Source organism: Erythranthe guttata, chromosome 13 (genome assembly GCF_056151865.1).
Source record: "Erythranthe guttata isolate IM_541 chromosome 13, IM_541, whole genome shotgun sequence".
NCBI lineage: Eukaryota > Viridiplantae > Streptophyta > Magnoliopsida > Lamiales > Phrymaceae > Erythranthe > Erythranthe guttata.
This window is the reverse complement of record NC_142545.1, coordinates 4579013-4605364: the sequence shown is the minus strand read 5'-3', so window position 1 is coordinate 4605364 and position 26352 is coordinate 4579013. Positions and strand designations below refer to the sequence as shown.

General features: G+C 31.8%; 2 protein-coding genes across 2 annotated transcripts; both read left to right on the top strand.

Annotated features, from left to right (window-relative positions):
* Positions 1–4185: 4185 nt before the first annotated feature.
* LOC105953806 (14-3-3 protein 9) lies at positions 4186–8254 on the top strand. The gene is made up of 7 exons (XM_012977486.2): positions 4186–4468; positions 5765–6071; positions 6163–6250; positions 6958–7067; positions 7155–7303; positions 7791–7843; positions 7975–8254. Exons 1-7 carry the CDS (start codon positions 4396–4398, stop codon positions 7975–7977), a joined length of 783 nt encoding a protein of 260 aa, XP_012832940.1. The 5' UTR covers positions 4186–4395; the 3' UTR covers positions 7978–8254.
* A 10394-nt stretch (positions 8255–18648) lies between these two features.
* Positions 18649–22293, top strand: LOC105953807 (bifunctional riboflavin kinase/FMN phosphatase). The gene is made up of 10 exons (XM_088811566.1): positions 18649–19082; positions 19201–19387; positions 20200–20330; positions 20465–20534; positions 20650–20715; positions 20883–21037; positions 21130–21207; positions 21333–21469; positions 21817–21912; positions 22011–22293. Exons 1-10 carry the CDS (start codon positions 19007–19009, stop codon positions 22122–22124), a joined length of 1110 nt encoding a protein of 369 aa, XP_088667692.1. The 5' UTR covers positions 18649–19006; the 3' UTR covers positions 22125–22293.
* The last annotated feature ends 4059 nt before the right edge of the window (positions 22294–26352 follow it).

Genomic DNA, 26352 nt, shown 5'->3' with positions numbered 1-26352 from the left:
CGGTAGGCTTGGCATTGGCGGCAGCGATGGATCTTCGAAAAAGTCATCGTCGTCATTGTCCTCTTTCTCCGGCGATAGGCTCGGCGACAGCGGCAGTGGTGTTGTTGGTCGGCGGAGGCGGTCTCTTCGGCTCGTATGTTGGCGTCGTCTTTGACTTTGTTCGAGCAGTTTTTGGAGACTAATCCGTATCTCCTCCACGGATTTTTCCAATCGCTCTAAACGTTTTCTCTCGGACGACATAATTTCGCAAAGTGTTGATGTAATCTCAACTTTGCTCCAGCGCTCTAAACGTTTTCTCTCGGACGACATAATTTCGCAAAGTGTTGATGTAATCTCAACTTTCAACTTTGCTCCAACGCTCTAAACGTTTTCTCTCGGAAGACATAATTTCGCAAAGTGTTGATGTAATCTCAACTTTGCTCCAGCGTAGCTTTGATATAATCGATGCCTTGCTACCGAAACCTTGGTGTTATCGCAACTTCGTTCTGATACCAACTGATACGATCTCTTGAGTATCATAAATATTTCCTACGAAACGTAAGATCTATTCTTTAATATTTCTCTCTGTAAAAAAACCCTAGCACAAGACGACTATTTAAAGATAATAAAACCCTAGAATCCTAATCTAACTAGGAAAGATAATTACATATACTAATAAAATACTTAATAATCCCCTAATCACTATATATCCAAAATATACTATTCTAATTAATTAATCTCCTAACAACTAAACACACGGCTATATATATATATATATATCCCGAAACAAACTATTCTAATTAATTAATAATAACTAAATACTAAATAAATGAATAACTAAACTATTAATTGAAATAATAATTATAATTGTAACACACATTTAGCTCAAGTGGAAATTCATGTTTTGCTCGAGAAACTCAAATTTTGCGGCTCATAATAATCTCGTTCAATGTTGTTAGAACCGGACCGAACCGGCCGGTCGGACCGGTTCAACTGTGACCCGGCAAAAAAACGGTCCGGTCTGACATCTAAAACCAGAAAAATCGAAAACCGGGGTCAAATGACCAAAATCCGGTTCGACCGGGTAAAACCCGAGAACCGACGAGTCAGTCAAGGAACCCGGTTTTCGGCCAAAACGTCTCGAATCAGCGCTGAGTTGGTTATTTGTGGCTAGATTCGAGCGAACCTTCAAAAACTTAGTAGTGGGTGGCCGGATTTAGTCATGAGTGGTCGAAAGATTGTCGGATATGATCATGGGTGGTGGCCGATTGCCAGATTTGAAGTACAACTAATGGAAAAATATAGAGTATAAGTAGTAAAATATAGTAAAAGGTGAGGTGAAATAGATAAAAGTGAAAATAATAAGTGGGAGATTAAAAATATAAAGAAAATAATATTTTTAAAATATTAAAATTAATAAAATAATGACATATTAGGAAAAATCAAAATCCCGGTTGAACCGGTTCGACCATAAAAACCCATGACCCAAATTGTTGTCCGATTCTATAGCCGGTTCGGTTCTGATAACATTGATCTCGTTAAACGAGCTTTCTCATCTAAATAGTGTAGGTGTTATTCATGCTAATTATATTCCTATTTTCCTGCTTTTGGGATTTTGGATTTTCCATTGTGGACTCTTATATTTCCTTTTAAAGCATTATCTTTTACTATAAAAAAAAGGGTTTATTAGGGATAACCCATTTGTTCATATTTTCTAATGAGGTAGATCCAATTAATTTTTCCCTTTTTGATATACACCCAAATATGCCACCTTGGCACAATATATTATTTAGTTTCTCTTTAATACCCCTGCTTTATTTTTGAACGGCATTTATTTCCTTAACTACGTGATATGAGATTGCTGATACGTTGCCTAAAATCACGGAATAAAATTACGTGAGTATATTGGCGGTTTCGTTATTATCACAAGGTGTACAATCGGTTTTGAAGAATTTCTCCATCGATTCATCGTTTCCATCGGCTTTGAAGAAGTTTTCACCGGCGTGGAGGTAGGTTCGGATCTGAGCGTTCATCGTTGTCCGTCGTTAAGCGGGTATGAACTTTTTTTTTTCGTTTTTATTTTCGTTGTATTTGTGCGGGGGTTGTTGTGTTATGGTGGGTAGACATTTTTAAGATTTGTGTTGATACGTTGATTATCTTGGTAGAAAGTAGATCGTTTCTTAAAAAATTACGTCGTCACATATACATCCTTATTTTGTCTGATGATGTTTGTTTGGAAGAGGATTCACATAGTTGCCAGAGCATGGTTCACGCAGTTGGACCAGAGTTGTTTTATATGAGTGTCGTAGTTGGTTTACGCAGTAATCGAAATAAATATTTGGTGTGGTCGAGTTGATGAAGTTGAAACTGACTGATAGTTGTTTTGTTTGTTTACAACAATCGATTTTAATGTATTCGGTAGTACATTGGAATGTATTTGGTAGTCTATTTAATCAATTATTTGTATCCTGCATTTTTTAAGTTCATATGATGCTGAAGTTGTTATTTCTGATGATGATGGAACTGGGGGTGGGGGTGAACTAGTTGGAGCCGTTGATGCCACTGGAAGTGAGGCATTGAATGCAGGCTTTGTGCAGTTGTTCGAAGAAGAAGTCGACTGCATTCCTGATGATAGCGACGAGGACATAAACTCAATGAATTCAAATGATTCCGATAGTTGTTATTTTCCAAACCACCCTAATATTTGATATGTTTAATTAATGTCGTGTTTACGATGTAATGGCTCGGTAACTTCGGTTAAGTGTTAAACCGTTGTAATACAGTAGTATACTATTATGAATACCGTATGATACTACCATTATCATTTTATTATACTATTATGAGATTATTAATGTACTAGAGTTTTTTAACTCGACATATTGGTTTGATTGTGTTATGATGTGTTTTAAGTATTTTATCAAAACCCTAGATTGAAATTATGAGATTATTAATGTACTATTTTATTGGTTATGTTGGAATTACTTTACGTTGGTTTTATTCTCAATGTTCTTGTCATTTCAGTGGTATATTGTTTGTAACACAATTTCATATCACTACTATAACCGTAATATACTATCATAGCAGATTAATGTACGATATGAAATTATTAATATACTATGTGGTTGAATAATACGGGATCCATAGTCGATTAACGAGATCCATAGTCGAATTAGATCAATGAGATAGTCTATTACATGATATGGGATAGTCTAACAATATTAAAACACAAATCCGCCGCCATCACTTATCAGATCTAGGATTTTGTTGATTCTTCGGCCCAATAGTCAAATAACTAAACCCATAGTCGAATTAGATATATGGGATAGTCTATTAAATGATATGAGATAGTCTATTAATTTTAAAACACAAATCCGCCGTCGTCACTTCTCAAATCTAGGGTTTTGATGATTCTTCGGCCCATAGTCGATTAACGAGATCCATAGTCAAATTATATCAGTGGGATAGTCTATTAAATGATATGAGATATAGTCTATTAATACAGATGTAATTCGACTATGCATCTCGTTAATCAACTATGGGCCGAAGAATTATCAAAACCCTAGATTTGAGTAATCCTAGATTTGAGTAACCCTAGTTTGGAGCAGTGAAGGCGGCGGCGACGGCGGCCAACGACGATATCACTCCTAAATTGATTGTTACGACCTTGGAGGCGGGAGCGGCGGAGGTCTTGGTCGTTTTTGGCGGTCTTGGAGGTGGAGGTGGTCGGATGTGGTGGTGGTGGAGGACTAGGCGGTGGTGGAGGTGTTGCTTATGGCCAATATCGTTGTTATCGTTGTTGGCCACCGGCGACAACGGTGACGGAGGTGGCGGCGGTCGGAGGGAAGCGGCGAACCCGGCGGGAAAATAGGGAGGGATTTCGGAGTGCAGTAAATCGTCAATCGCCGGTGTATAAATTTCTGGTTTTCTTTGGGACGTTTGCAGATTTTGGTAGTGGGTTTGTGGGGATAGTGTTTTAACGGGAAAATATGGAGGGATTTGATATTATTTCAAAAGGTAAAGTAACGGGATTTGTGGGATTTGATTGAGGGTACTGATGTAATTTAGAAAAATATCGGTTTTTATCAAAATGACAAATTTGAGTTTGGGTCTACCCCTATTATTTGTAAGACTAAGGCGGTTATATCTAATAGACCCTAAAAAAAATACCCAAGTGATTATAACTGAAATCGTGCAAGCCGCAAAGGCTAAGTGAGTTAAGCGTTTTTAAGTACCTCCGACTTCAGCTGTAACCGCAGGGAACCGTAGGGAAAAATAAGGAGAAAAAAATGCAGGTCAGACGATAAATCATTTTTTCAACTACTTTTCCCTCATTTCTGCCATAAAAATCATTGCCCGAGTCAAGAAAAATCAGTAGTTGCCGGAACTCAGTACGAATCCGAGTCACTTGGATCGGCGATGGCTTCCTCATCCGATCGCGAAACAGCTGTCTACGTCGCTAAACTCGCCGAGCAAGCCGAGCGCTACGACGGTAAACCCCTTTTCCCTCACCATTAAATACATATATATGCCTGTATGTATAGATGTGATTGAGCTTCAGAGCTTGTATATGGATCTGGTTTCCGCTTGCGTTTTTGTTTAATTTGATCTTAATTTTGGTGAGTTTGAAAGAAGTGAACTTTAGATAGCTCTGATACTTTGATTTTGAGCTGCTTGCTACAGTCTATAGCCTAGCTTGGGTTTCGAGTTTTCTTAGGCCTTGTTTGGTTGGGGAGATTAGTCATGATTAACTAAATTATTGGATTTTGTTTGATGTTTGGTATCTCCAATAACTTGCCGGGTCGACCCGCAAATACTATTTGATCATGCCTTATCTTGCCTTTTAGGCATGTTTTTTGTTGGATCATCGAAGGTCAAATAATATAATCGAGTTTTATTAGATTATTTAATCTTATCTTGACAACCAAACGAGGCCTTATTGTATAATTCATTGGCGATCTCTTTAGGTCTATTTTACTTCTTTCTTCTCTAGTGAACTTATTTGTTATTTAGAACAACAGAAATTGGGAGCAATGAAATGTGATTACGGTAGGGGTATAAGCGTATTAATTACACGATGAGCTGATTTTTCTCTCTTTTTAAAACGAGTAACTTTGACGATTGGATACATGATTAACTAAATAATGAGACATTGTTTGATGTTTGGTATCCCCAATAACTTGCTGGGTCGACCCGCAAATATTATATTATCATGCCTTATCTTGCTTTTTAGACATGTTTTTTTTATTGGATCTTCCAAGGTCCAATAATACAATTGGGTTTCATTAGATTATTTAATTTCATCTTGGCTAATCTTATATTCCGAACCAAACGAGGCCTAATTTGATAATTTGATTTTGATCCTTTTTTTTTCCTAGTGGAATTTGATTTACTTTTCCTATGCTATTGAAAGAAAAAAGAAACTTAGATTGGACAAGTCAATTTGATAATTGGATTTCGATCGTTTTTCCTACTGGAATTTGATTTACTTTTCCTATGCTATTGAAAGGGGGAAAAAGAAACTTAGTTGTTGGATTGGATTAGATAATTTAATTTGATAATTGGATTTCGATCTTTTTTTTTTCTAGTAGAATTTGATCTACTTTTCCTATGCTATTGAAAGGAAAAAAAAAAGAAACTTAGTTGTTGGATTGGGTAAATTAATTTGATAAATGGATTTCAATCATTTTTTCTACTAGAGTTTGATTGACTTTTCCTCTGCTATTGAAAGCCAAAACAAAATAAAAAAAATTTGTTGTTGGTTCCTAAATTTTGGACTGAATTTCAGAGATGGTGGAAGCGATGAAAAAGGTAGCGAAAATGGATGTTGAGCTCACAGTAGAAGAGAGGAATTTGCTATCGGTAGGGTACAAGAATGTGATTGGTTCTCGAAGAGCTTCGTGGAGAATCTTGTCATCAATTGAGATGAAGGAAGAGTCGAGAGGGAATGAACAAAATGCTAAACGGATCAAACAGTACCGTCACAAAGTTGAGTCGGAGCTTACCGATATTTGCAGCGATATCATGACCGTCATTGACGAACATCTAATTCCCTCGAGCACAGCTGGCGAATCAACCGTGTTTTACTACAAGATGTAAGTACGCTATGTTATGCAATAAATGGCATTCAGCGTCTAATTTGTGATTGCATCTGATTTAAAATTGATTTTGTTTCAATTTTCACAGGAAAGGGGATTATTATAGGTATCTTGGCGAGTTCAAGACTGTTAACGACAGGAAAGAGGTCGCGGATCAGTCACTGAAAGCATATGAGGTGCATATCAGCTTTACTTTAATTAACATTTTCAGACAACCTTAATGTTTTTATTTATGTTATAAGTGATGTTTAAGTCTACCTTTTTATTTGGAAATCCATGGAAGGCTGCGTAAAACAATGTTAAGGTGGCCATTCGAAAATATGATAGCTTTTCGATTACATCATTCCATCTGATGATGTCATGTGATGTCTATATTACGAAAGAAACCCGAGGTTTAAGATGCATACGATGAATCTGTGGCATGTATTCATTGTTACCAGTTTACTATTTTTTCTTCACTAAATACCTTCTTGACTGATGCAGTAGAGATTAACTTGGTTAATCGTTTATGGAAGTACTGCATCATCAACAGTGATTGTTCATGGGAAGTGAGAAATCGTGTCTTTATTTATTGAAGGGGAAAAAAATGATGTTTAACAAAATATAATAAAAACTTCACCACCAAACACTGCCGAGCCGATTTATGTATAGATTTCTTAGCGTAAAAAAATTCTTCTCTTACAATACAAAGTTGCACTTATATTTCACGACTTTCGATCTCCTTATTATTCTCGTTCAGTACCTTATATTGCATCGATTGACCTCAAAAGCACAGTATATACAATTCCTGAAGATAAAACAATGAATTTTCAGTTATCAAAGATTCTTTTAAATATCTATCTGCATTTAAGTGCTTATTTTTCTTCTTGTTGCTTGCTTGAAGACGGCGACCACAACTGCTGAAGCGGAGCTAGCTCCAACGCATCCAATTCGCTTGGGTTTGGCTTTGAATTTTTCCGTCTTCTACTATGAAATTTTGAACTCACCCGAAAGGTCTGTCTTGTTACTCATTTTTAATTTGAATTTAAACGGTATCGGTTCGTTCTATCTCCGTGTTGACTGATTTAACTGTCTCCTCAGGGCATGCCACCTGGCAAAGCAAGCTTTTGATGAAGCAATCTCTGAGCTTGATACATTGAACGAGGAATCGTACAAAGATAGCACCTTGATTATGCAGCTTCTGAGGGACAATCTCACACTATGGACCTCTGACATCTCCGAGGATGCAGGTGACACATTAATTATGAAAATAAATATATATTTGCCGATTTACCAAATTGTAGAGATCCAAATCTATAATAAACTAAGTTTGCCTGCCAAAACTGAACTAAAAAGTTCGTTCCAAAAACTCCTATCAATTTTTTGAACAGAATAGCAGTCGATTCGTTCAGTCCATTGTCCTCCACATTTTAAAATTTTAATATCTAGCTGAGTCCAAATAGCTATATATCAAATATTAGTTTCCTGGCCGGCTGGCCGAGAACTGTTTACAGCGCCATTGAGTTGTATTATTTTTTGAAAATAAATGAAATAAGTTAGGTTCTTATGGCACGCAGTATTATTTTGTGAAGGTAAATTAATTCATTAACTCCAATGATTTAAATGTCAATGTTTGCAACCTTCTAGCTACGTTTTTTATGTGCTGAAATTAAAGAACCGTTTGTTATAATTGGAAGATTTATGTATGCTTGGTAAAATTACTTTTTGTGCTTGCAGAAGAAGCACCGAAATTGGATGCTAGCTACAAACCTGGAGATGAGGATGCAGAGGTTCGTTATTTCCTTTATATATATATATATATATATATATATATATATATATATATATATATATATATATATATATATATGTATATATATATGTGTGTGTGTGTGTGCTAATTTGCTGGTTAACCTTGCAGTGAAGTCGGTGGATGATTAGAGGCAGGGAAGGGCCCGAGGAAGACGAAGGGGGAGTTTGTTGATACTTTGTGTTTTATTTATGGATTGTTTATTTTATTATGTGTGAATTGGTGTTGGCTTGTTGTTGTTTATATTGGACGTGTCCATTGTGTTTGGATGTGGGTGTGGCTTATATAGGTGGTTTAATTTTAGTGACTGCCTTGGCCTACATGCAAGTTTCCGTGTTTGTTTCGTTTCGGACGCAGTCAATCTAATCTATTCGCTGTTTCCTTCTCCTCACATTTTGTTTGATCTCTGCCTACATTTGTTGCTTTGGAATGTTACCTTTCTATTTAGGGATGACATAAATGTTGCCAAAAGGGATTTAATAAGAGATGTGCTATTTTCACCCTCAAAATATCTTATTTCACCACCAAATTAAATATATTTTCTATTTTGCCCCTTTCTTCTTCTTTCGCCTATATATTTTTATAAATTTATAAACCGTCCACCACTAAATTACTTAAAATATTTAAAAAAAAAAATCCATCATTTTTGCTGGAATTTTTACAGCCACCTTAAGTGAGTAATATTTTCGTCCATAGGAAAACATTTTCGAATGTCAAAAAAAGCATAAATTCACGTTCTTTGAGAAATAAATTAAGAGTGCTTGTATGTAGGGATGGCAATGGGTACGGGTTTGGCGGGTCTTGGACCCGGAACCGACCCGTTTGGGGCGGGTCTGGGTCAGCTAAATGGTTATGGGTCGGGTAATGGGTTTAAGTTTCTAGAACCGGATGGTTCTGGGTCGGGTTACGGGTCTTATCGGAACCGACCCAGAACCGACCCGTATATATATATATATATATATATATATATATATATATATATATTGGATTTCATTTATCAAACTATCAATTTCCATTTTGTCTATTCTCATTTACCTATTTTCACTGTTTTATTTTTCGAATTTCATTTATGGTGAGTAATATTTATCGCTAATTGTCTTGCATTTTGAATTTTACTTATTATCTTACTATCGAAGTTAAATATAATTACTTGTAATTTTATTGTTCATGTTATAACACTTGTAGAGATTTTTTAAAATATTGTATTTTAGTATTGAAATTATTTCGTAAAAATATACATGCAAAATGTTATGAAAGTTCAAAAATATTAAACTTTTTGTATGTTAATGGGTCTAGCGGGTCTGACGGGTCAGAACCGTTTAGTTAGGGTCTGGGTTGGGGCGGGTCTGGGTCTAAGCTAAAGCGGGTTGGGGCGGGTCTTGGGTTTATATATTTTTCGTGGGTCGGGTCTTGGGTTTAGGCAAACCCGGCCCAGAACCGACCCGTTGCCATCCCTACTTGTATGGAAGATTCTCAACTTCCTCCAAAATTTATCAATTTAGCTTAATATAATTCCGTTTCCTAAAAAAAATATTATATACTCTGTAAGTCATCTGATATGGAAGCTTAAATATCTTGTAATAAATTTTTCATTGCAAAAAAAAATTAAAAAATTAAAAAAATAGAAATAAAAATAACTTAGAACACATGAGCATTAAACGAATATAAAGAAGAGTGGTGTATTATAAATTTGAGGGTTATTTATACGATTTTATATACTTTGGTGGTGAATTGAAATATTTTGGAGGTGGAAATAACACCACTCTTTAATAATAATAACAAGGGACAATTTGCTATTTGCTATAGATCCTCCTATAAGATATTTTATGTGTATAAATTCAACTAATCTATATCTACATCTATACTTATTATTATTATAAATCCAATATAACTAGTGATTTCTTCATTTTTTTAGGTACAAAAATACCCCTTTCATGTACAACAAGATTTGAAGGGTAACGTTGGTATTATTAATTATTAATTAATTAATCTTATTCAAAGTTTATTATATGGATATTTTACAAATAAACCCATCAATGGGTACTTATTCATAATAAGGTCCATGGTCTAGAGGTTTGTAAAAGACTAAAATAATCATCATTTAATTATTCTAACCTCAATTTGACCCCAAATTTCATAAATTATTCAATTTTGACCAGAAATACAATTTTAGGGGATGTTTGTTTTTATTTCCAAAACTCATTTCCAGTTTTATACTATTCATAAAACCGAGATCATGTTTGTTTGATAATTTTATCCAGAAAATCCCATTTTTTCTTATAAAATTTCTATTGAAAATACACTATTCATACTTTTTTCAATTTTCAAACCTACTAAAACCTACTAACTAACCTATATATTTTACTAGTAACTCACCCGTGCGATGCATGGGGATTAATTACAAATAAAATTAAATGAAGATAATTTATCTCTTGATCCTGATGCAGATCTGTAAGATATAAAGTGCAATTAAATATTACATAGATAAATATGCAACCCACAAAACCTAAAACTAATAACACCATTTATATCAAATGACACAAATATTTCCTGTAATGCAATCGACACGTGAATCTTATGCCGAATAACGAACTTCAGTAATGAACTTGATAGCAGATAATTGAAGCAACATAACATGTAGGTTTATCATTAACCACGTCGAAACATTGATGCCACTACTTAAACAAAAATTACAACTCTTGCACAATTGCTAACACTAACACGAATCGTAATCATAATCCTAATGCTAATACTAATACTAATACTAATTCTAATTCTAATACTAATACTAATACTAATTCTAATTCTAATACTAATACTAATACTATTACTAATACTAATACTAATACTAATATATACTGTTAATTCTAATGGTGATGCTAGTGTTAATGCTAACACTAATACCAATACTAATATAACACTAAGACTAACACTATAATACTAAGACTAATTTTAAGACTAATATTAATACTAATACTAAAACTAACACTATAATACTAAGACTAATATTAATACTAATACTAACGCGAACGCCAACGCGAACGCGAAACGCGGACACTAATGCTAACACTAACACTAATACTAACACTAACACCAACACTAACACTAACACTAACACTAACAAACACTAATACTAACACTAACATGAATACTAACATTAATATCAATACAAATACCAATACGAATACCAATACCAATACCAATATCAATACCAATACCAATACCAATACCAATACAAATACCAATACCAATACTAATACTAAAGTATTCCATGCCATATAGTAGTATATCTTCAAATTCATGTTTATAAATGTAAAAAAAATATATTATAGTTATTAAAATTTGGTAAATAGCACTTAACCCCCCGTGGTTTCCCAGTTTTGCATTTCACCCCCTCTGTATCAATTTAAGTATTCTACCCCTTGTGGTTGTCAAGGTGTAGCGGCCGTTTAAGAATCGGTTAAAACTAACGGAGAGTGCAGCTCATTCTCCCATATTGAGTGCATTTCACTCGCCCAGTCCCTAGCTAAACAAGTAATTTTTAAATTAAGGGACCAAATTGAAAACAATGTTGAAACCAAATGGTTAAATTGAAACTTTTTAAAACTTAATTAAAACCCTTTCTTTTTTCAGAAGATTCGCCGCACGCACACACACCCCCAACCTTTCACCTTATCCTCCGGCGACGCCAACACGCACACACGCCCCCTCAATCTTTCTTTTTTCTTTCAGAAAATCCGCCGCACACCAACCTCCACAAATCTCATTTGAGGGATGTATTTCTCCTTATCCTCTCCGATTCAACTCTTCGAAGCCGAATCCCAGTTTGCAGGTTCAAGTACGAAAAATGGAGAAAGAAAATGGTGATTAGCCTCTGACGATGTTAGCAATTGAAAGGAGAAGAAGAGAATGGGGGATTGTTGTGGAGATAAGAAAGTGCAAGGAAAGATGTAGTGGAGGATGTGAACGGAGAAGAAGTGAAGGGATTGTGAACGCCTGAACGGAGAAGATGATGATTAGGATTCGGGTTTTCAAGAAAGTGTGAAAATTTGTAGTTTAAGCCAATAGATTTGGGTTATTTATAATTAAATCAAAATGAATTTACATTTTTCCATAAAATGGTATTTCATGCATTAAATATTTTAAGTCATGCTTTTGACCTGCAAATAATAGAAAAATAAAAGGGTATTTCAGTATTTAATATTTTCCGTTAGTTAATTGGATGGCTGCTACAAATGGAAAACCACAGGGGGTTTAATTGCCTAAATTGATACCAGAGGGGGGTGAAGTGCACAAAGGTGAAACCACAGATGGTTAAGTGCTATTTACCCTTTAAAATTTAAATAGGATGTATTGAGAGCGAGAGTAAAAATGGGTCATCTCCCATGTTTTTCCACCCTTAAATATGATGTTATACCTACCTTTTCACCAAATTCTATTTTGGTGGTGAAAAAATGGGTCATCTCCACCCGTAACATACTATTTTACGCTTTCACCATTTTTTTTGTTGAAAATGGTGTTTAGTGATATCCTATGCATTTCATTTATACCATATAATAAAATCAAACTATTCAACCATTTCACCACATATAGAGAATTGTTTGGTCTCCCATTGCATTTCACCAAATATATCACAAAATAAATAATTTAATGTTTATTATTATTTCAGTCTATTTATTTTTAAAATATTAATTATAGATTCGATTTTAAGAAATATTTTTTTAACTATATAATATAAATATTATGTCATGAATTTCAAAAAACAACCGAAATAGGAAATAAAATTATCTCAAATTATTATGCATATGCACCCCGAATATTTTTTAGGGGTTTTTGTGCATAAGTCTCCAACCAAGCATCGTTATTAGGTTTAGCGGCTATCTCTTTCACCAGTAAGCCCATCATTTTAATATTTATTATAAATAAAGGAAACATTCATGTATATGCCAATATTACCCTCAACCCTATATACCCAATTCTTAATTGTAACCCCAATTTAATCAATTTTGTCCAAAAAAATCCAATTTTGACGACAAAAATTCAACTTTGACTTTTTTTAAGCATACTTTAATATGCTCCAATTTCATCCTTAACTTCATTTAATCTCAATTTGACCCCAAATTTCACAAATTATTCAATTTTGACCCAATTTTTTTTTTTTCCAAAAAAAATGTTTTTTTTCAAAAAAAATTTTTTTGCCGCCGGATTCCGGCGTTGACTTTTCAAATTTTTTTTTGTTTTGTTTTTCTTTTCTCTCGGATTTTTTCGCCGGTTTCCGGCGTTGACTCTTTTTTTTTTCTTTTTTCTTTTCTTTTCTTCCGGATTTTTTCACCGGTTTCCGGCGGTCTCCGGCGTTGACTTTTTTTAGTGTTTTTTTAAGTTTTTTTTTTTTTTTTTTTTTTGTTTGGTATTTTTTTTTACGTCCGCCACTAAACGTTGACAGTAATTGTGCTGTCACTGACAGTAAATTAACGTAATTATACTGTCAATGACAGTTAATTAACGTAATTGTACTGTCGTTGACAATACATTTATGTAATTGTGCTGCCGTTGACAGTAAATTAATGTAATATTATTATTTTTTATTTTTTGTAGTTTTTTTTTATTTTGTTTGATTTGTTGACAAGTCAACGTAATTATATTACTGTCGTTGACAGTAAAATAACTGTAAACACAATAATATTACTGTCAACAACATCAATATTATTATTTTTTTTGGGTTTTTTGTTTTGTTTGAGTTATTCACGGAGTAACGTAATAATATTACTGTCTATTATTGTAATATTACTGTAAACACAATAATATTAATGTGGTTGACGGTAATATTATTGTTGTTATAGTAATATTGTTGTCAACCACATCAATATTATTATTTTGTTTGGATTTTTTGTTTGTTTGAGTTATTCACGGAGTAACGTAATAATAATACTGTCTATTATTGTAATATTACTGTGGTTGACGGTAATATTACTGTTGTTATAGTAATATTACTGTCACTCACAGTAATATTAATTCTTTTGGTTTTTTATTATGTTTACATTTGTTGAACGGTCAACATAGTAATATTACTCTATTACACAATAATAATGAGTTTTGTTGTGTTAATATTACTGTGCTAGAGATTAATATAACAATATTACTGTGTTAAACTGTAGTTTAGTTTAATTTTACTGTGTTTAACAGTAATATAGTTAATATTACTGTCAATCACAACAATATTGTTGTTTAAACGAAAAAAAAGGTTACAGAAACAAAGAAAAGAAGAAAGAATATGAAGGTAATTTTTATTCATCAATCCTTTCGAAGCTACAAAGTGCAAAAAAAATCAACATATTAAAAAATTTTCATAAATTTTTTTTTACAAAAAATAAAAAGAATAAAAAACATTCTTCAGCAATTTAGGTATCAAATTATTTGAAAATTATATTTTCTTCCAAAGATTTCTACTAAATATTTTCACTAATTACTTTACAAAAATCATCAATCAAATAATTTAGTGAGAATATTTTTTTTTAAGAAAATAAAGTTTTTTCAGTAATTCGTTGTGATTTTTGTATTTTTCCATTTTGTATACTCGAAATTATATTGGGGGTTGAAGAAAATAATAATTTAATTTGTTATTTTGCACCCTTGAAGTAAAGAAAATCAATATAAAGTGAAATTACCCTCATTAAGTTTTAAATATTTAGCAGAAATCGATATAATGTGATTTGATTTGAATTCATACGTGTATAAATTATTTTCTTTAATTAAGGAAGCAAATTTTTTTTCTTTGCAAAAATCCGTGTAACACCAAAAAAATAGTTTATATTACCAAAAAATAAAATTTGCAAATAATATAATTGAAACAAATTAAAAGAGAACGAACAAAATAAAAATTTACAAATGTCAAATGTAACTGATGACACTTGTCAAATATTATATGAAATCGTGTTATAATATAAATGAGAATTAAAAAAAAATCGAACTTGATTTATGTGTAATTATTGTTGGGCATGAGGCGTATAAAGATGGTGAAACTTGAAATTTATACTGATGGCGAATAGTGTAAAAATGTAATCAACATTTGTTTTAGAAAAAATATATTCAGTCTATAATTCACTTTGTTAATTAATTATGATACTAAAAGTAAGTAAGAAAATAAATAGCTTGTTATATAAAATTAATAAGTAATTATTTTAAATAAATAATTACAATATACAAATTTTGTTTAAATATAATTTATTTATAATTATTCTAAAGTTATTTTCTTATTAATTTATATTTTATAAATAAAATAATTTGCCGAGATATCAACATTACCATCATTTGTATAGCAAAAGTAAAAAATGTGAGGGTGAAAATAAGAGACGTAAAACTTCAATTATGTATCTTGTCTTTATATGCGAAAATATGATAATAAACAATAATAAAAAATAAAAAATAATGGTAAATGTAGTTTTATTTACAAAATAATGAAAATAAAAAAATAAATATGATCCAAATATATTTTAAATAAAATTATAAAAACTAATATGAACGCACAAATTAATAATAATGTATGTACAAATGAACAAAATGGATAAACATAAGCATTATTATGGACACAAAAATTAATATTGTTACAAAAATATGTAAACACTAAATAAAATCTATTACATGCTCAAGTTCATTAATCTCAATTTCTTTTTCATCAAAATCAAGCTTACAATCATCTCACGTATAATCAAAAGATGGAAATGCATGACTATTTTTTTTTCCTAAATCTATCCTTACAGTATTCCCAGATTATATTTTTGCGTGTTATACAACGTCGCATATCTTCTCTCTTGCTAATGTCGCCGCGTATAACACAGACGATGCTATCCATGGATCTGTAAGAAAAAGAAAAAAAAGCAAAACAACCATAAATTAGATTGTTATATCATACATAATAAATGAATAACATCATAAATATTCCACGACAAATAAAATGCTTCAAGCCGACGCATCGAGAAATACTAATTGCATTATGAATTTACGAAACAAAAGGAAAAAAAAACAAAGTTTTAGTATGAGCACTTTAGTTTAGCATGTTTATAACAAAATCTGTAGATGAAGAGTGAGATGAATGAGTTGGAGTTGAGATTGATGGTATTTATACTTAATTTTCACACATTAAATAAATATAAATACATATATACTAAAACATGTATACATATATATTTCACCATAGTTGAACATAATTAAAATAAATATAAATTGATTTTATGAAATAAAAAATGTACATGATTTACAAAAAATCCGGTAATTGATTTTATTAATAATTAATAATTGAAAGTAAAACTTTACATAAATAAAATTAATTAGGGTGACATTATTTCCATAAGTTATCAATATATAATAGATATGATATTTATGATATATATATATATATATATATATATATATATAAATGATTTTGATAATAAATGCATATCCAAATTTAAAAAAAAATCAAAATATATGAAATATACACACTATTTATTTTTCTTTTTTCTTTATTCGCATTATAGTAATAAAAATATAAATTTCATAATATATTAAATAACATATTAATAAAATTAAAAATTCTAAACATCCAAATACATAAATATACATATTTGCAAGGAAATAAAATAAATCTAAATTATTATGACACTAAATTTACGGAATGATTACTTTTAATTGATTGACATATTCATTTGAAATTTATTAATTAATATATATTGATTAACATATATATATATATATATATACACACACACACACACACCTTATTTATAATTTGAAATACGGTATAATAGAAATTATATACAAAAATATTGTATATTTATTTAATAGTACAATTACAAAAGTAAAACATTTTTTTATAATTATTTTTAATTGAATGGATATTAGAATATTCTAAAATATTGAATTAAAAAAAAAACTGTATTCCTTTATTTTAATATTTGAATATTAAAAAAATGTTTTTTTTCTAAAAATTATTTGAATATTCGTAAAAAAAATTGAGTATCATGAATTTTTTCAATAAATATATATTTTGAAATACAGAAAATATAAATAAAATATTTTTATTTCGAATTTATAAAATATTATAAAATATTAAATTTGGAAATAATATATATACATGTGGTAATTGTTTAAATGAGTGTACAAATGTTATAGGAAAGAACTTAAATACATACCAAAATAAAATTGGCAACTCACCAATTGAAGAATTCACCCCATCAATTGAACTCCAACTAAGCAATTTTAATAAATGACATAGACATTTGCCACATGTCATTCATATAGATTCAGCCCTTTGTCGCTTCGATTCGTAGCCCGCATGGGTGTAGCTCAACTGGTTCCGGAGGTGGTAAGTTGGTGCAAGGTCCTAGGATCGAATCCTGGCAGCCGCAGTGTGGGAATTTCAACTCCAATGAGGGTTGGTTCCTTGTGGGCACCAGGTCCGGGTCCGCTACCTTAACGGGCCGTTGAGTTACTATGATTTACATTCTTCCATCAATCCTTGTCGGGCCAAGGGATGGGGGCCCTGGGGGCGAGGGATTTCGCCTTTTTTTTTGTGCAAGGGCATAAATCCTCTTTTTATATTATATATAGATGCCACCAACTCATTTCTCTCTCCTTCTATTCATCACTTCTCATTAATATTTACACTCCCTCTCCTCTCATTTCTCTCTCCTCCCAATTTATCTTTCTTCTAATAATAATAATAATAATAATAATAATAATAATAATATTAATAATAATAATAATAATAATATTATTATTATAATTATTATTATTAATATTTATTGTAGAAGTAGTAATAATATTAATAATGGTAATAATAATAATAATACTAATAAATAATAAAATAATAATTATTATAATAATTATAATAATATAAGAATATAAACAATAATAATAATAATAATAATAATAATAATAATAATAATAATAATAATAATAATAATAATAATAATAATAATAATAATAATAATAATAATAATCACTATCATCATCCTCAATCATTGTATTCTACTTTTGCACGTACTTTCGTAGAGGAAATTCATCACAACCAAACATATTCTCATTTCTACACCTACATAAAACTAAAAGTACCCCTTCATCCAAACATATTCTCATTTTCTACACAAAAACCAATAATCTACTTTTTCCATCAGAAATTTTGAAAACTAGAAATTCTCATTGGAAACATAACCAAACACCCCCTTAGTCTCTCATATTTTAATATGCTCCAATTTTATCCTTTAATTTAATCTAACCTCAATGTGATCCCAAATTTCACAAATTATTTAATTTTGACCCAAAACACAATTTTATGGACAATTTCGTCCGTCACCGCCGGTCAACCACGTTGACTTTTTTTTTTCTTCCTGATTTTTCGGCCGATTTTCGGCATTGACTTTTTTGATTTTTTTTTCTTCCTGTTTTTTCCGCCACCGGTTTCCGGCGTTGACTTTTTTGATATTCTTTTTTTTGAATTTTTTTTCGCTAACATCTTTTTGCTCCCCGTTTGAACAACAATATTATTGTGGTCGACAGTAAAATTAACTATATTACTGTTAAACACAGTAAAATTAACTATACTATATTGTTATATTAATTTCTAGAGTAATATTAATCCAACAAAAATCATTATTATTGTATAATTAGAGTAATATTAATATATTGACCGTTCAACATATGTAAACATAATAAAAAACAAAAGAATTAATATTAGTGTGATTGCAAGTAATATTACTATAACAACGGTAATATTACTATAAAAAGCAAAAAGCATTAAGAGAAGTAAACAATACATTTGGCATAGTAACACACTTGACATATGCCAGAAACAAATGGAAGGAGGAGAATTAGGAATCGAATTCTAGAGCATGGGGGCATATGCCAAGAACAATACCCCCTCTAAATTCTCTCCCCCCAAAGGCCAAACCCCAACGCCATCTTTTGTTTGAATGCCCACTCACACACACACACACACACGCACACACACACACACACACACACGCACGCACTGTCAACCACCATGAGAACTTGTTGCCATGGGAATCGATCCGGATTCCGGCATCGCCTCCTCTTTATATTAATTACAACTCCCCCCTTTTTTCACTTTCAACCCCAATATACACACTCATAGCGCATTGCCACTCTCATGGAAAACTCACATTCAAATGCTCATCATATATCCGCCGTAATATTTGATTTGGACGGCACACTTTTGAACACAGGTCTGATTATTATTATTATTATTATTTATTTTTTTTGTAATTTTTTGTAATTTTGTTTTTTCAGATGGTTTATTCAATTGGGGGTGACCTAGATTTGTTGGTGATTGTGATTTCTCAGAGCAAGTGACGAAGAATGTTCTGAAGGAGTTCTTGGCGAAATACGGGAAGTTGCAGGACAATGAAAAGGAAAAGAAGAGGTTCGGTCTCACATTCAAAGAATCAGCTATAGCAGTTGTCGACGACTACGATCTTCCGTTGACACCCGAGCAATTTACCCTCGAAATCGTGCCAATGTACCAGGGAACGTGAGTCTCTCTATAATCATGCTGTCTACTGAAATTGAAGCTATGTTTATGTAGTCAATGTGTTTGTGTGTGCATTATGTGTGGTGTTTTTATCTGCAAAGTTTGTTACTTTCGGTTAACGTTCCGTTTAATTGCTTCTTGTTTTTATTTTTGGGTTCTGTATGTTTTTTTTGTTTCTAAACACTCAGACCTCTGGATTTGAAACTTTACTCTTCGACTATCGAGCTTTTCAACTTATCGGGTTTTTGTTCTGTATGTTGGTTGAAAATTCTAATTCATGATACCTTAAACGATGTAAGAAAAGACGAAAAGGAAACGAGAAAGAGATAGCGGTAACAACACTTGTATACTAATAGAATTAAGTATACGTATTGGTTAGTGCCCGCTTCTTCTTATGGCCAATTGATTTGAGATGGATTGTTATAAAATGTGTGCTTGAAAAGATATTGCATTTCAAAATTCGTTAATTTTTAACTTGAGTTGATAGGTTTGGGCTTCGGACGATCAATTGTCAATGTGTTTTTCAGTATCAAGTTTTACATTTTATCATTTTTGTTTTGATTCCTCTTGTGGATATATTATTGAGTCGAGGCGGTCCTTGTGTTAATTGTCAATGAGACAGTACGTGATTAGGCTATTCTATTGCTCCACCGCGGAATAGCTTAATTTTAAGATTAAAAGATGACTAGGCCTATCAAGATTCGTAAAACTTCGATGAGCATGATTTAAGTAATAGACAATTTTACCCTTTTTGTATGCAGATTATTTGCAGTAGATTTTTCAATATTATTTGCAATTTTGTTTTAATACAGATGGCTACAGGCCAAAGCACTTCCTGGTGCGGATCGTCTTATGAGACATCTCAAAAAGCAAGGAGTGCCGTTTGCACTTGCTTCAAACTCCTTGAGCAAAAATATCCATGGGAAAATATCACACCGTGATGGTATTTTCTTTAAAGCTCTTTTAGTTTATTTGCTAAAATCATCATTCTCTATGCCGTATTACGTTTATATGGTCTTTACTATTGGTGTTATCCAAATACTTGAGATGAGTTTTATTTTCTCACTTTTATTGAAGGTTGGAAAGAAGGTTTTAAAGTAATTCTTGGAAGTGACCAGGTCAAATCCGGGAAGCCCTCTCCGGACATGTAATATATATATATATATATATGTGAAGAGTTATATTCGATTAAATCATGTACTATTTTTTCTCGATTGTGTTAATATCTATCTATGCCTGAGTATATGTTATGCGATGATCAGATTTTTAGAAGCGGCAAAAAGAATGGGAGTGGATCCATTGCATTGTCTTGTGATCGAAGACTCCCTGTAAGTTTTACTATTATACTTCACTGGGTATAACCGTAAATTTGTCCCTGGCTCACATTGAAATTTTTTACTAGTATTTATCTAGCACCATAATTGCCAGAACTGATTCTAGATTTTTCTATCGACTAGAAAATGTGACTAACTCCACATCTTGTTATTATCGACAGTGTCGGAGTGAAAGCAGGAAAGGCTGCTGGAATGAAGGTTGTAGCAGTGCCATCACTCCAAATCGAACCCGATTCATTTTCCAATGCCGATTCTGTACTTCACTCTCTCCTACAGTTCCAGCCCGAACAATGGGGTCTTCCACAATTTCTAGATTGTATGTCTCTTGTTTCAAATTTTCATTGCATCATAATTTATAACCTTTTTATATAGTTACAAAAGAGTCGTATTTCGATTTGATGATTGCAGGGATTGACAATACTTTGCCTATTGAACCTATTCATGTAGAAGGTGTCTTTAGCAATGGGCTTCTTCACACATGTTCAGGTATCGCGTTTATTTAGAACTTTCTCTCTCTATTTTTTTTTTTTTTTTTCTCTATTATCTGCAGTTTGGCCTTATATTTATTGTCGTTGACAAATATTTGAAAAAAAGAATGTCGATCGATGCAGATAGTGGACTATCTGTCCTTCCTGATCAAATATGGGGACTCTACATTGGATGGGCCAAATTCGACGGGCAGAAGCTGTTGAAGGCTGTGATCAGCATAGGTTGGAGCCGTGCTGCTTGTGGTTCTACGAGGAAAATTGTGAGTTAAATATTCTAACACTTATCCGTTGAAAATAATTTGAAGATTACTCGGAATGTAGTGCTTAAAGTTAAAAAAAAACATAGTTCATTCTTAGTCACAATTTGAAAATACGTAACGGGAGCTCTTACTTGCTTTTGTAGTCATCACAATTTGATCTTACTGCTTCACGAATTTTAGGATGAATCTGTAACACTTATCCCGATTCTTTGATAATATCCAACAACATTCTTGTTTTTCGTTTTTTAGATTTCTCTCTGTTCTTGTTTATTTTTTTCCCCTTCTCGTTTTCATTATAAGTTTGAATGCAAACCTGTTCTCAAGCTGACCTTTTTCTACTCCTCCAGCAACCATGCATAATCAACGAAAGTGATATCGACAAATATGATAATAGTAAGATGAAGTTGCTGCTTGTGGGCTACCTTCGAAGATCGTGTAGTGCGGTAAGTACAACACTTGTGAAATATTTGTATATATTTTTTTTTTCCTGTTTTCTGTTATCTGAAGTGGTTTACGATTACTTGTGTTTGAATGAATGCAGGGCAATGTATTAAACAGCCTCGACATACTTGATGAAGACAAAGTAACTGCCGATGCTGCTTTAGATTTGCCTGCATTTTCGTGTAAATTATGCAAACCTTTCTTTGTGGATTAGACGAATGATTTGGTTGCTTGAGCGTTCTCCGTTGATTCATCTATTACTGATCACAAACTACAGTAACTTTACTACGAACGAGTATGGCCTTCATACTAGTGAGGACCTTTTTTATTGCAAGTGTAATACTTTCGATTTGTTACAAGGATGATAATTTGCGTGGTTTGAGGAACTATCACACTTTTCGACTTTTCGTAATGGTGAATCGTTTTTGTATATATGCATAGCTACAGATTTTTATATGGTATTATAAAGGGCTAAATACACTTTGCACCCTTAAACTATAGGGGTGGTAACACTTACCCGTTAAAGTTACAAATGTAACACTTATCCCCTCATTAATGAATTTAATGATAAAACTTTGACTTTGAATGATGTGGCATTTTTTCTTCCCAAATTGTCCTTCTAGCTATTATATTGATGCATATATAATAAAATAGTTTCAATAATATTTCAAAAACTAAAATTTATAAAATATAATAATTATTAAAAAAATATTTTGATTTATGTTTAAATCCACATTTTAATTACTATAGACCCTAATATAAATAAAAATCTCAATATTTTAAAAAATATATAAAATACGTTAAACATTGGCGAGAAAAAAATATTCAAGACTTAAATGGCCAATTTTTTTATAATAATTATTGATTTGAAAATTTATTTAAGTTACTTAAATATAAATTTTAATAAAATAATATTTAAATATTTAGACGTTTAAATTATAATTTCTTATTAACTTTTGAATACATTTTATGATTCTCCAAGTAAAAAGTGAGATGATTATATTAGAGTCATATACGCATTAAAATAACTATATAAACTATAAAATTATACTTAAAATTCGAATAATCGTTAACTTTTTATTAGCTACAAATGAACACAAGGTAAACCAAAAATAAACTAAAATTCAATTTTTTTCATTCACAGATTTACAATATTGAAATAATAAAATTAAGTTTTGGCAAAGTTGCCGAGTTTTTTATTATTACATATTCATTATTTATTTAATGGCTAGAAGGACAATTTGGGAAGAAAAAATGCCACATCATTCAAAGTCAAAGTTATACCTTTAAATTCATTAATGAGGGGGTAAGTGTTACATTTGTAACTTTAAGGGGGTAAGTGTTACCACCCTTATAGTTTAAGGGTGCAAACTGTATTTAACCCTATTATAAACTATTAGCTATAACTGTGAGTCGAACAGAATTTGAAAATAAAAAGAAAATTTGGACACCTTATTATAAATAATAAAACAAAAATTACTACCGATAAAATCCTACTGATTTAGTCCTATTTCGAGTTTTCGCCTCGTGAAGTTCGATAGTGATCTTCTTAAATATCACAAGAACAACTTCCATATTAGGCCTCTCCTTAGCAAGGTTGTAAAAATCGGTAATCGGGTCCGAGTCGGTCAGGCACCGACTCACGATTAATCGGTGCGGCGGTGATTAATCGGTGATAAATCGGAAATAAATCGGTTTTTAAAATTTAATATAATATATTTGTAGATATTATTTATAAATACTCAAAACATAGATAAAAAATATTTAAACATAGTTATATCTCGATCATGTATATATTCTAATAACATAATAAAAGTTTAATAATAATAAGATCATAATACATAAATATCCTTATAAAATATAAATAAAAAGGCATTTTTTTTTGAATTTACATACATTCTTGGCATACATCATTAGTTCTTTAACAATAATAATTAACATAAACAAAATAAAGCATAAACTCATTTTTTTTTATTAAAATCCCAACTTTTATTTTGATTTATAACAAAAAAAAAAAAAAAAAAAACGATTTTTGACCGATTTTTTGCCGATTTTTGCAACTGAAGTTTGACCCGCCTTAAAGGTTTGACCGCCTCGAACCGCCTCAGACCGCCTCGGACCGCCTCAGACCGCCTCAGACTGCCTCAAACCGCCTCACAGGCAAAAAACCGATTTTTCAAACCTTTACACTAAAATCGTAAAGGTTTTGGACCGCCTCCGCCTCGGCGACCGATTAATCGGCCGCCTCGACCGATTTTTAGAACACTGCTCCTTAGTAATATACGAAGCACAATCTATAGCTATTCTAATCACCGATCCCAAGTGCAACGAATGTACTATACTCTTCATTCGTATTTAGTAACTTTTCATCGACAATCTGCTTTACTGCACCAAGAAATGACTCAAGCACCCAAATTTTCATGGTTAACTCTAGGGCTGGGATTGAGTTGGTTTTTAGCCACCAACCGACCAATTACCGACCATATTTTTAGGCGGATAATCAATTTTTAACCGACCCATTGGATCGGGTCGAAAATTTCAACCAACCCATCTATAATGGGTCGGTTGGTGGTTTCTAATATTATCAAAAGTTGGTTGACCGATAATTACCGTTCATCCAACTATATTATTAAAATTTTATTAAAAATATAAAATAAATGCCGTGTTTCTTAAGTGATTATTGAAATTATCAAAATAATTAGTATTTTAAATTTTAAAAACAATCAACAAAGGAAAAAAAATTTGACCTAAATCTTCCACCAGTTTCTTTATGCTCAAGCTTAAACAAAAAGCTCACAAAACACCAATAAATCTCTTGTGCATGTTTGAAATTATTTGAATTTCCTAATTATATTTTTTCGTTAAATTGTTATTAATTATTTTGAACTGATAAATAATGATCGCACTGTGACATTACGCATAATGTGGATATTTTTACTCTAAAATTTGAAAAAAAAGAATTAGTCAACTAGCTGGCGAGTATAAACCATCAACCGACCCATTCCGGAATCAAATATTTGATCGTCAACCATCAACCGACCCACAAAGGTTGTGTCGGCAACAATTTTGAAATTTGGGCAAAAATGATTTGGCAGATCGGTCTGTTTTTCGGCTGGTAATGTACCGACCCAACCCAGCCCCAACCGTAGTTAACTCTGCTAAAAACATTTCATCAGTTGGTTTATCTCCTGTAAATGTTTATATCGATAAAATCCCATAATTATAAATATTCATCGTTGTCGATACTAAGTGAAATATTTGTTAACTGGTGCCATATAACCAAATGTGCCGGAAGGAACAATAGCAGACGGTAGAAGCAAGCATACAATTCAGACTTATCAACAGCTGAACCAAAAACAAAATCCTATGTGTCCCATATTTCAACGGCAAAATTAAGGGGCATCCAAGCAAAGCATGAAACTTGCTTAACTATTTGAAGCATACATGAGGTAAGCGAATGTCCAATTTGAACATACAAACTGACATCGGTAGAATGTAAAAGTAAAGGTAAAGCAAGAGCTGTCAGTGAGTTTCGAAAAGTTTTTGGTCTTCAGTAAAGGGTTCTGAAATTCCAAAATCTCCAACACGTGTTACCAATCTTCATTAAGAAGTCACAATGGATAACCGGTAGGAATATCCTTGATGCAGATATCGTAGAGGTTTCTTGTGGCTCGAAGAATTTTATAATACGAAATCCTCTTTTGTGAGGTCAATAGCCAAAGTGGACTTATCGGGTGGAACATATGATCCTATACGATAATGTCTGAGCATCAAGATTACGATTATTGTTATGAATAAAGTAGAAATTATTAGTGGTACAACATACATTACAAGTTTTGTCTTTTTGCATGCCTTCTCTTTGAGATGAGCTGAATAGACTTCATTTAGTTTGAGCCTCAGTCTGAAGACATTGATATTTGGTGTCAAATTGACTGTTCTAGTATGCAGGTCTCAACATAAGATACTGAAAGATGGTGGTGTACCAATTATTTGATAAGTGTGCTATTTCTTTGTTGCATTTAAATGACCTTGAGTTGAAACTTTATTCATGGAAAAATCCAGATTTCCTTCAGCATATACAAGTTGGGTTGAGAAATATGAGCCAAATTGTCCATATGGATGCCCAACATTTATTTTAGCAATTAATCCTATACATATAAGATATAATTTTTAAAAAAGTACTTCCCTATGGGTGATGGAGATTGATTTAATCCGATAGATATAAGATATAATTTAAAAAGTAAGTATAAAAATAAGTTTTCTAAGAAGTTCCTAAAAATCTCTACATCTTAACATTTAAAATTTTGAATTTGGACATAAACCTGTTGATTTTACTTCAAATTTAACATATCAATAATTATTAAAAAAAACTCGTTTTCTGATGCATTGAAATTATTTTTAGTGTTTTTCATGAGTATTTACAATTTTGGAATATTTTCATC